At 38.0% G+C, this 12,461-nt stretch overlaps 1 protein-coding gene across 3 annotated transcripts in view; it reads right to left on the bottom strand.

Moving 5' to 3' along the window:
* Positions 1-1,112: 1,112 nt before the first annotated feature.
* The window catches only part of ZNF148 (zinc finger protein 148), a 45,287-nt gene continuing 33,938 nt past the window's right edge, over positions 1,113-12,461 (bottom strand). For 2 of the 3 annotated variants that reach the window (XM_086465295.1, XM_086465294.1), the window contains one exon: positions 10,424-12,334. In XM_086465295.1, the coding sequence (XP_086321421.1) occupies positions 10,742-12,334 (1,593 nt within the window). In that variant the 3' untranslated portion in view covers positions 10,424-10,741. Of the gene's footprint in view, positions 1,139-10,423; positions 12,335-12,461 lie in introns of those variants that run through there. The other variant, XR_015183497.1, reaches the window with a different exon arrangement.

The following is a 12,461-nucleotide window of genomic DNA, read 5'->3' as shown; positions in this document are numbered from 1 at the left end:
AGATGACCTTGCAATACCCCGGAACATATTCCCAGTGCTCGGAGTCGTTGCTTTATCATCTCTCATGACTCAGTTTATCTTGTGACAAAAAAGACCGATAAAGGACGTGCTGCTCCTAAAGAGCTTTCAGAGTATAAAAATTAGACATTTTGAACAATCATTATTCATATTACAACACAGAAATATTTTTTTTTATAAATCACACTGCTAAAATAAAAGAATCCTCTTGGTTTCACTTAGGCCAGGCTAGTGCTTTTGATCTAACAGCAGTTACAAAAGCTCTTTTACTTCTTCCTCTCTGAAATGGCACTAATGATCACATCTGATCCTGAGAAAAAAACTTCTATGGAAACAAAAGCGAAAACTAACCTGTGCTCAGTGGCACAGCTTGCACTCCCATAGCTGGGCCAGCTCGCTCAGGCCGTGCAGCTGAGAAGGTTAATACCTCCTCTAGAGGAAGGCAGCTACGTAACAAGCTACTGCCAATGCACTGACCCAGGTCAAAAGATCATCAGCACAAAGCTCGGTTCGGGACGAGGCACCCACATTTCTAGCCGAGAGGCCCGAAAGGTGCAGCCGCTGGCCCAAGAAAAGCCAGGCGGCTTTGCTACCCGCAGGCAGCAGCGCACAACCACCACGCAGCAACACCCTCGGCTCTCCTGCGTGAGACAGGAGGAGCTGCCCAGGGAGAGGGCCTCCCAGTGGGAAAAACAGCAGTTACTTGTACAGCCAGCAAATACCCAGAAGTTTGCACAAATAACGGAGGGAGGAACTGGGCACGGTGTGCATGGCGGCAGACACTGGCAGAAGGGATGTAGTTGGCTGGACTGCAAGAGATACATGTGTGCACCCATTTTAAGACAGAACCTCACCAAATCGTCGTATTTCATTTCTGCCAGTGACTCACACGTGTACGCATTCGACTGCCTTTGCAATTCAAAAGCCAGAGCAGATGCTGCAGCGGGATACGGACCTGAAGACCCGCCCTGACGTGAAAGGGGCAGGACGCTGCGGAGGAGGCAACTTACCTGAGTGACCAGGGCAGGGCTGCTGGCTTCCGAAGGACAGCACACGTGGGCTCCGTTTTAACCCCTGCGCCAGTGGAAAGCTCGCTTCTTTAAACTCCGTAGCTTGACAACTAAAGCAGACAAAAAAGCAAACAATATTCTATAGGGAGCTATCTCCTGTTGATTTGGCAAGTGCAACACAGAAGATAACCAAGAGATTGGACACTCCTCCAGACTGCCTCCCTAAACCAGCCCACCTCCAAATCTCTCTGCTTTGATAAACCACTGCCTATCCTGGAGTTACAAAACAGTTTCTCCTGTGCAGTGCAAGAAAACTATTCATTTCAGGGAGAGATTTTTTTTTTTTTTTTCAGCCATCTAAATAAACAAATTAACATATGATTTTTAATAATTTTAACAGAAAATCTTTCCTTCTAGAAAAAAGGCAAACTAATTCAATGGATTGTTTTTCTCACTCAACACAAAATGTAGGTCCTGGCAATTCTTTTTAACATCAAAATATTGAAAAATGTCTTCTTTTCAGTATCACTTTACTATTTGACAATTTTTATCATGAAAGTCAATAAGCAGAAACTTAGCAGTTTTGACTTATTTCCACTGCATTATTAAACCAAATAAAAATCAGTATAACTAATGGAAGTGAATATAACAAAGGTAAAGACAAGCAGGGTGACTGAGTACACAGCCGCTACTTAGGCATATTGCACAGTGCACCCACAATTTAAAACTATTAAACATGAAACCGTTAAAAGTAGTTTCTATACTGGCTGGATGTTGACATACCACGTTAAGTTCTTGATAGGCTATTTTAAAAAACACCACCAAAACATGCCCGTCGAGACAAAGTCGTACCAAGTGGTGTTGCTGCATCACTCCACACTTCAGGAGTGTGTAAAGGCACTACGAGACAGCGATGCCTACGGCCTCGCGCAGCTAAGAGGGGCTGCGCAAGGGCAGCCTTCCCAAGGCCAGTTTCAGAGGTGGCTGTGCCGATTTAACCCGTTGGCGCCTCGCGGCTGTGCGTGGCCATCCCTGCCAGGGCTGCTGTCCCCAGGTAAGGCACCAGAGCAAAGCCCTTTCTCTGCCACCATGCGAATTCACTCAACTGGGTTAAACATCCTGGGAAGGGGTTTAGGCTACGGCCAGACGAAAAGCTCCTCTGGTGCAGGCACCGCTGCCCAGAGCGGGTTCCTCGAGGTGGCTGGTGGGGAAGGCCCAGGCAGTGACTCTGCGGGCTCCGGGACCGGGGCTGTACCCACCAGGTGGGGAGCCACCGACATCCTAGAGCCACCCAGCTCCTTCTGCGGCGCTCCTCTCATCACCGCTCAAGGCTTAACACAGAACTTTGCGACTTTTTCCCTCTACAAGATATTGTGCAACTTTTAACATTGTCTCATACAAAACTTGTTCTTACATGAAGTAAATGCAACAGAGCCACGCATTTCACAAAAATCAAGTCTTTATCAGAAAGGACCCTACCAAAAGATCCAGGGAAAACAATGCCTTTAACACATGAATAAATAAAGGTGAGAAAAACTCAATTCTCAGTAATTAATGCTACGGGGCACATTTCTGGGTTTTTTAAGTGCATAAATGCTATGATCTTCAATATTTTTAAAATATTTGCTTCAAGCATAGAAAGATCTATGTACCAAATACTCTGTATACTACACATGCTACAAAACGATGTAGCGCACACATGGCATGCTGTTATCCAACAGACTTGAAAACTTGAGTAATCAAGTTCACCTTTCTTACAACTGAGACTAAAACAAAGTCCTGATTCTTATTTACATGAAGAGCTGCTGGCACTGAATAAATTCCCAGTAGTGCAAAAAAAAAAAAAAAAAAAAAAAATCACAAACGGAAAGCTGGTCTAATTCTAGGTGTTTCTACCAAAGTGATTCCAGTGCAATCTTCCAAGACAACCAGGGTTAAAATTAAGGTCAGATATTCTGTCTTCTATCATCAAAGGAGACAAGAAGGTGATCCAAAGGGGAAGAAAACCCAAATAAGTTTTGTATGTCTCAAATCAATATTTAAACGTTTCATTTAATTGTTGAAAGCATCCACTTCAGTTCTTGCACAACGATACGTATCTTTACATGCCTTCTTCTATCTCATTGAGAAAGTAGATTTCGTCTGAAATTATCTAACATGAAAAATACTGCTAAGTCTATTCATAAAACAGTATTCTATATTTTTATTTTTCAAACAGCAAGTGACCACATTTAAAATGCATCATTTGCAAATATAAATTATCAAACTATTAGTTTAATTAAAAATAAAGCAAAAACATAACTTCCCTTAGTATCACAATACAGAGAAGGGTATTATAAACCCAAAAAGACTAAGTTAACCATAAGAAAACAATAATGTCAAAGTGATGAAACTCATTAAGTCACTTAATGAATAAATCAATCCTAAGAATACAATACCATTTACCATGATTATGTAAAAAAAAAAAAAAAAAGCAATCTTTCATTGTATTATACAGATAAAACAATCCAATCCTTCATGCCACATTTTGTAAACCATGATATAAATTACACTCACAGTCAAATGAACAGGAAGAGTAACTCCCAAAATATTTTAAGTCGCTTTTAGGGCAGAAATAAAGGCAGAAATAGAATCATTTAAAATATATCAAGTTTAACCAAAAAAATCCATTTGGTCAAGCCTGCTATCCAAATAGTTTTGTTTCCTGCAAAACTATTTTTGTCTTTTTTGAGTTATGAAATTTAAACGTTTCTTTTACATATTAAATGTAAGTTACGTGTTGAACTACATGAAATCCTTTGATACTTGTATCATTTTTGCCATGAGACCCAAACATCTTTCACGTACACACACACACACACACGCGCGCGCGCACACATACACTCTTGGTATCAGGAAATTCCTCATTTCACAGGAATAAAGAAAGACTCACGTACTGATTTCTGTCAGAAACATAAGGAATATACAAATTCATACTTTCCAGGTTCCTACAAAACCATTTCTCACCTATATACATACTTTTACTGATGGAATTCAGGTTACGGTCTTTTGTCTGATAATAAAGGGACGGAATTGATGTTGTAGGATAAAGAAATACTGTATAATTATTGAAATAAACCTATTATCCTAAATTTATCTATATGGATTTTTTTTTTAATTAATTGAAATACAAAGAAGGCCTATGGACTTCAGGAAAATAACACTATATCAGAAATGCACTGTAACAGTGTTCCACTATATATCTCACCAGTTTTTTTCGTAACACAATTTCTTCTGTACACTAGATTTTGTACTAATTTCTCTGTCTTCAAATTCACCATATTTCCAGAACCAATTCAGCACTACATAGTATGCCTTCAAAATAAAAGGAGGTCACTTGCTTTATTGAATACCAAGTTCCCTTCCAGACAGCATTAAAAGAAAGACAAGACTACACAGACAAAGTCCAGTATAATTCATTTCTGACAATGAAAATTCCAACCCCTCATACTGTTGCAAAATTCCTCCTACTGAAATGCTTTACTACAATAATAATAATAATAATAATAAAAAGCATACATTACATATAAAAGATACCAGTGTACTAAAAGTGACAGAAGTGGACTAGCAAATCCTTCAAAGCACATATTATATAAATGACTAGCATTTAAAAACATTTTTTTTTTTTCTATAAAATGTAGGTCATATACATTTATAAATTGGGGGCGGGGGGTTCTAAAGCAGTGATGACTGTTCAAATGGTTATGCTGCTCTGTACAGTCTAATACCTATTCAATTCAAACTATAAGTTTGACATTTAATTTATTTATCGGATAAACCCATCTCATCATCTCATAGCTCATAATTTGAAAAACACGCAACTCAAATGAAGAGGTGACTTGCAAGTTCACTGTTTATCTGCATATGAAATAAGAAGAGAACTACTCCTTTCTAGTGGAGGCCCAAGTCTCATCAGTTCAATATCAGGACTTAAAGACTCCAAATTTAAGTAGAGAAATTGTCAGGAATCAGCACAGAAGCAGAATAGTATCTCTCATCCTTTAGAGACACAGCTATTCAACTTTTGCAGTCTTCCTCATCTTGCAGAAGTGCAGCCAAGCCGTTCTCATTTCTTACTCAAAGTGTCTACGGATGAAGCCATAGGTCTAAAGACTGTCCCCTCTGTGACTGAAATTGTGCTGTGTAAACAATGTTATATACTCCAGCAGGAGGACATTTGAGTTTATTTATAAAAAAAATGGTTAAGAATATTCATTAACTCAAACAAGGCTATTAACTCCCAAAGGTATTTTTGGAACTTATCCTTATGCTACTTGTCAAGTTAGCACTGTCATGTATTATTGCTTACAAACAGTACATCATCGTATGCCTTCTAACAGAGCGGTACTGTGATCAGTTCATAGGTATTTACAGGCTGTTCTGTTTGTTTTTTAAACAAGCTATAAAAACATTACATACTTTACAGACAATACAAATACTCAAGTCAAACAAATGGAATGCATAACAATAAGAAACATCATAAAGGAAGACTGACATAAGTCCTTGATTGTCAAGACACATTTATATTTATATATAAACTCTAGCTGTGTAGAATCAAAGATTCAATCATAGGTACATCCTTATTTGATAAATCATATTTACAGCATGATATTGCATAAAAAAATAAAATAATGTTGTTTACACAATATTACCTTTCCATCCATTGGATTAAGGAAAGCAAGAAACAACTCTTAGAAATGTTTGCTTGCCTCAGTTTGTGTTTCCTACCAAGAGATGTAATTTTAAAAAGGAAACGTAAGGTTTTATATGCCGAGTAGAGCAAAAGCGACTATAAATTTATTTCCCTGACACAAAGCAATTTAGAAACCGAACCGAAGTTTAAATTTTAACTTAAAGGCGACTCTTTTCATTAGCAGTAATACTTTCTTAGTACTCGTCCTTTTCAAAGTGAGTTTCAGCTAAATGCATTACATGCCTAACATAAACATGCATTACCGTAAGTTGAATGAACTTTCAAAGTTACAAGGCTTCATTTTAGTAAAACATTTACCACTAGGAAACTGTAACATTACTCATTTGCTTCAGTACCAACCATGTAATCTGAAAGTTCACATGTGTACTGGTACCGACTGCATAAGCATATTTCTGCCTGTTAAAATTTCCAAATGGATTCCCAGGAGTATTAGGATTTTCCCTGCAATTCGTAATGGTATTAAAACAAGCAAAGGAAGAAGAATAAAAATCAAAAGCTCTCAAAGCCAAGAAAATTTAGTTAGCAAATATACATACAATGAAGTAATCCAATGCTGCAAAATTCAGAGTGGATTCATCCAAATATTCTGGTTCATTTCAAATAGTTACTACATATGATACAAATACTATAAAAATATTCTGAACAAGCATGGAATATAACGTATCTGTCCAAGCGGAAAGTTTTCATAAGAGAACATGAATACTTTAGAATAAACTCTGAAAGTTACAGTAGAACCCCAATAATTCGCAGCAATGCCTTAGAAACCCTTTACAAATGACAATTTTGAAAATAGTGAAGAAGCAGGCAATAAAAGCAAGGAGGTCACATCACAAAATGTACTTTGTTCATTTATTTTGACAATTGTAATTTAGTTTTCAATATGTCTTGTACCTCCCAGTATACTCATATAGATTCTGCAGTATACTCGGGTGAAGTAGTACAGCATTACTAATGAGACCTCGCTACAGTACTTTTTAGACCATTGCAGAGAGGTGGGAGAGAGACCATCAGGGATGTATAAACCTACCGGATGCTCTGATTAGCGGTCAGCGAATTAGCAAGATTTTACTGTACTTCTCAATTAACAATGAAAAGCTCCCGTCATCCAAAAAATTGACAAGTACAATATAAAAATAATACAAGTGTTATTCCACATGAATACTTTCTTGTCCTATTTCCTTCCTGAAACACAACTTTCCTAAAGACAACACTAGGAGACACAAGATCATAAACATAGTCCTTTTATCATCCAATTTAAATTGTTTATGTTGTTACTTGTAAACCACCGTACAGTAATACACATGGTTAATCCTTCTCCCCAAACCTTGTAATTTATGATTAATTCATTCTCAAATCAAATGAAGAAAATGTAAGTGCCTATTAGTATATCATTACAAGCTGATTCCTTCATTGTCTGTAATATTAATGGTAAAACATATCAAAGGATTCATGCTAAAAGGGACACTGTCAAGTAATTTAGGACCAAAATACGGCCTATTAATATGTGTGTGTATATACATATACACACACATACTGTATACATATAGTTTGGTAATAAATGTCATCAATTTCCTTTTTTTTAAAGTCATCATTGCTCTACCACTAGGAGATATCCCCAAAAAATTCCACCTTACACACACACACACAGACACACACATTCAGTGCTTGCATGACCTTTAAGTAACAACGTCTGTTGTTAGCTCTGTGGAATAGAAATGCTGACCCCAGCCTCACACTGGCTGACTGAACAACATCAGTACAAGAACAGAACAGAAAGCCGAAGTCACTTCTCCCCAGACACACAGAGAAAACTAACAAACATGGAGAGTGAGCAGATCAAAATGAAGAGTGTGCCTCTGTAGCAGATTAAAAGCAGCAAAACATGAGCAGTGGAAAATGTTATTAAATAATGTAATTATTAAACAAGCAATAGCTTTTTACATCGTTAAACCTCCCAGAACTACATAGACATTCCAGAATAAAAGGCCATGTACTCAGGAAACCATAGCAGTATTTTTGGTTAACTCCTCCAATACAGAAAGCTTCGAGCATCAGTGGATCAACTGCTGTACACGTGGAAGAACCCTATGAGACAGTCCCTGTGGGCTAGACAGGGACTTCACAACCTGTCCTAAGGCACAGAGTATAGCTGTAGTGGCTCAGCAGCAGGCTAGGGAGTGAGCTGTGACATAAGGAGTAACGGTTCCTCAGGTGATTCCCACTTGGCTCCAGGGGAGAGCAAGTTCCTTCGCTCCGTACAATAGCTTGTTCCCTCAGCGGCAATTCCAAAGTGTGAAGACTGCATGGAGCGAGAGCTACTCCCTCCTACCCCTCAGTCACTTTCTCACAGCAGAGTATGAAGGCAGTAACTTTTTAAAATAAAGCTGAGTCAATCTCCTTTGGGAGAAGGAGGCTTAATTCCTCTTACCTCCCTATGGGGCCAGAGAAGTGCAGCCTTTCTATTTTAATTCATTTTTGCTTTTGCCGCATGTTGTATTGAACGAATAGTACTAGTAATGGCCATCTACTCGCAACAAGAGGACATCAGAACAAAGATGCCAACACAGTATTATTCAGGCAGCACAATCTAGGATGTCATGGAAATGAAACACTGAAAATGAAACATGCATTACAAGAGGGGGCTTCCTGGGATACAGGGGCCATATGTGTTGAGTCTGTGCAACACAGAATGGAAAGTCAAAAAAACAAACTGACCTTAAAGGAATTAAACCAGAAAGACACGAACCATTTTTAAAACGTTCTTTCAGGGAAATTTCTTTACATGTATCACTAATAATCCAGAAGGAGTTTACTGTTCTCCCTTGATGCTCATTCTTCTTAATTCGGGGCCAAATATTCAGACAAAATTACTGGTAAATCATAGCACACTGAAGCACCTCCCTATATTATACACAGGGTCAACGAATTAAAACAGAACCTGTTTCCTTATACAAAAGTATTAAGTAAGAAGTCTACATAAATTGTATTTCTTATATTTGTCAATATAAGAAGCAAGCTATGGATAACAAATGCACTTTCTCCCTCAACTGTAGCGAGTGAAGTTAGTGCTGTAATAGTGCTTCCATAGGGGAAAAAAGACAGAGTGGAATCAGTTTCCTATTAATGAAAATTAAGAAAAATATTGCTAGTGCTTTGGGAAGGGGTGGGAACTATTGTATGTCCTGCCCGAGTCCTAATGTTAAAAGACAGGATATGTTTTAGTCCCTTGAGGTGCATTCTCCTAGCTGTTGGCTTCATCTGAGAGACACCAGCTAGTAATAGTGCTGCAAAAAGATGTATGCAATACTATTTAAAAAAACGCCACCACATACAGACATACCTATGTATATACACGTGTGTGTGTGTGTGTGTGTGTGTGTGTGTTTTTCCCTGGTTAATCAGCCTACATTAGGCTTAAACTGCCTTAAACTACCAGACAGTGTCCCTTTAGGGAAGGTGCAATAGAATGAACATACAGTTCAAAAATCTGTAACTTGTTAACTTAAACTACACAATAGTTATGCTACTCAAATCTTACCACCTTAAAAATGCACACAGAACTACTTATCGTACCATACTGTATACTTCAAGACAAAGTACTATTCAAAAAAACATATTCATGGTACAGGGATAAACTGTAGTTTATTTATACTGTGAAATGCAACGAAAACTTTGATCACTCGCCTATGCTGGAAAAAGAAATCCTGTTTGCTAGCATTATTCAGCGGTTTTGGTTGGTAAAATTGTAATGACTTTCACTAAGCAAACACTAAAAAGATAGGGAATTTGAATGCCCACTTCTTCACCTTTCAGGGATACTTCAATAAATTTAATGATCTGAATTGTCAAAATTCTAGACAGAGAATTAAAACAGTTTTTACAGAGGCTAAGAATACCCAGTCTCAACTATATTGAAAAGAATTTCTGGAGCTGTATGAGGTGAAAATGATGCAACCATATCAAACCAAAAATTCTAAAAATGGTTTTCTTTTTTGAGAAATCAAAACCTATCGAGTTGACTAAGTGCTCTATGTTAATCATTATGAGTATGTAGGGTAAGGTACAATTAAGCTTTTAAATCTTGGAATACACAGTTTGTGTAAGCATTATGCAATTGGGAATGTCATCTACAGAGTATTTTAACTAAAACTTCAAAATCTTAATATCTGTGTATGAAAAAGTCATTAAAAAGTTACATCTAGATTCAGCTGTACAAAGAAATACACGTTACTTCAGGAATGAAGTAAAGGCTTTAGCAGTTAGGCATTTTGCTTAAAAAAGTGTTTAAAGTATTTTAAATTAATTAGACTTTTAAATAGTAGAGTTAGTCTATCAGAATACATTTTTTCCTCCAAACACAACTGAAGGGAATGCAAAGCAGAAATAAAGGGCACATGGTCTAAAATTACTTTTGAGAGATGGAAGAATTATTATTTTACTAGAAAATGCCATCTTTTAAAGCCATATTTGCTTGACTTTGAAACTTACTGTTTATTCTGTGTGTTTAGCGCACGTTGATTCCCTGCTGAAGAGCAATGACTATGCTGACAAGCTTAGAAATGACAATATGAATAGTATCAGACAATAAACTGTCCTCCCAAAGCATACAAGGAAACCAGTAAAGAAACAATCATGGGGGGAATTCTTACCCGGGGATTTTGTTTATTTTAAATTTCATAGAAGGTAAAATATTTTCTGGATTCAAACAAGTGAATAATAAACTGCCTTTGATAGGGGCACCAACATCACGCAGTTCAATGACTGGTGAGTAACCAAAAAAAACCCAAAACAAACAAACAAACAAAAAAACCAACTGAGAAGCAGTTATTGGTCTTGCTAATATCAGCTTACTTTTGTTAACATAGCGCTCTTGAAAGCTGTACAGAACTCCCATCTTATACAGAGCAACCCCCTTTCGACAAATGTGTTCTAAAGTGCCAGTATTATTTACAAAGATTTCTCAGCCAAAAGTCTGGCCCGTTGTGGCATCAGGTGAAGAAGTCATCCCAGCTCTGCTATCATTTACATTCACCAAGGGAAATTCTGGGAAATCAGCACTTGTCCCTGGTCCCCGAAGGTTCACCTGTCCATTGGCAGTGCTAAACTGAGATGATATTCCAGCTCTTGCCCCATGGTACTGAGCTCTAAAGGGCTGCTCAAAGGAGCTAATTTGATATGCTTGATGAACAGGCTGTGCCTCCGCTTTCTTCTGAGAAGTTACTTGATCCAAGAAGTCCTGTGTAGAGGAGGAAGAAGAATGATTTGCCTCATCACCTGAAAAGGGAAAAGTGTGCTGCGAATCACCAACTATTAGTCCAAAATGAGACTTGTCTGGAGTTGTTCTTAATGGAGAGTTCATTCCCGATCGAAAGCTATTGACAGGTATAGACGTGTAGACCTTCTCCATGGAAGGAAATGCTGGCTGGGTTGTAAGAGTCTGGTTATCAGTCACAAAATTAAGGCTCGGGTTGTTCAAATAGGCATCATTTTGGCTAGTTCTGTCCAAAGCTTGTTGTAAAAACTTTGAATATTCTTGTAACATACTAGCTTTATCTGACGAGGAAGCTTGAGAGCTTGTTCCAACTGTCTCAGACTGGGTGACCTCAGACACTTCAGAAGAATTGATTGATATACTGGAAGTCACCTCGGTATCAGCCACACTGAAAGATATCTCGTGTTGTCCATTAGCCTTGTGTGAATAATGATCTAACAGAGTTTGCAGTACCTCATCTGGAATGACATTCTTGTCATGGTTACCTTTAATTTCAACATTCAGTGCCTGTGTGTCTAGTATGGAGGCTGTAGCGGTTTCATCAATGACGCTCGCCACAGCTGCCTGCGTTACCGAAGGTTGAGATGCTATGGTACTTACATTCAAGGCATATTCTCTACTGTTATTACTAGCTGCTTGTAGATACCTCTTTTTCTTTAAAAACTGCATTGCATCATCATAATTAGTGCTGCTGTGTACAGGTTTACTGGGCCCTTCCTGTAATGTGTCAACTTGATCAATGTCGGCATTACCTTCAGAGTCCAGTAAACTTTGCTTATCCACAAGATCAAAGGCATACTTTGAAACCTTGCTGTCTTCATATGTAGATAAAGGTGAAATGGTTTGACTTTGCTCAAGTGGCTGTTTCAGACTCCTCTTGCTGTTCACTTTCTTGAGAACGAGCTTAGGTGGGTGTATTTCTCCAGAATTTGCTTCTTCTAAGTGCGTTCCACTGACCGAAGAATGCGGCATCTCAACAGCGTATTCCGCGACCATGTATTCATCTTTTACTTTAGTACTAGAAGAGTACAAAGGCAAATAGTCATTTTTGTCCTTCTTCTGTTCTGATTTATCTGTACTTTCCTTATCCCCAGATTTTGTTTTCTCTGTTTTCTGCCTTTTCTTCTTTGGCAAGGAGCTGTCTTTCATAGGTGCAGAGAAACCAGAGTCGTCTTCTGATGGCAAAAAGCCAACTTTGGTGGCACTTCTGTTCGGTTTCTTGTCGCGGTTCTCATGGCACATGCGTTTATGTTTCAGCACACGATCAGTCCTGGAGAAATACTGCAAAAGATTTATTATTATCGTTATTATTGCTATTATTAAAAAATAAATATATCTGCAGAAAGAAAAGTAGCCTTCCATTCTAACAAATTCACTTGACAACTCATCCACTGCCTATTTCTAACAA

Source organism: Leptosomus discolor, chromosome 5 (genome assembly GCF_034619465.1).
Source record: "Leptosomus discolor isolate bLepDis1 chromosome 5, bLepDis1.hap2, whole genome shotgun sequence".
Taxonomy (NCBI): domain Eukaryota; kingdom Metazoa; phylum Chordata; class Aves; order Leptosomiformes; family Leptosomidae; genus Leptosomus; species Leptosomus discolor.
Note: the sequence above shows the minus strand (reverse complement) of the source record. Positions and strands in the feature narration are given on the sequence as shown.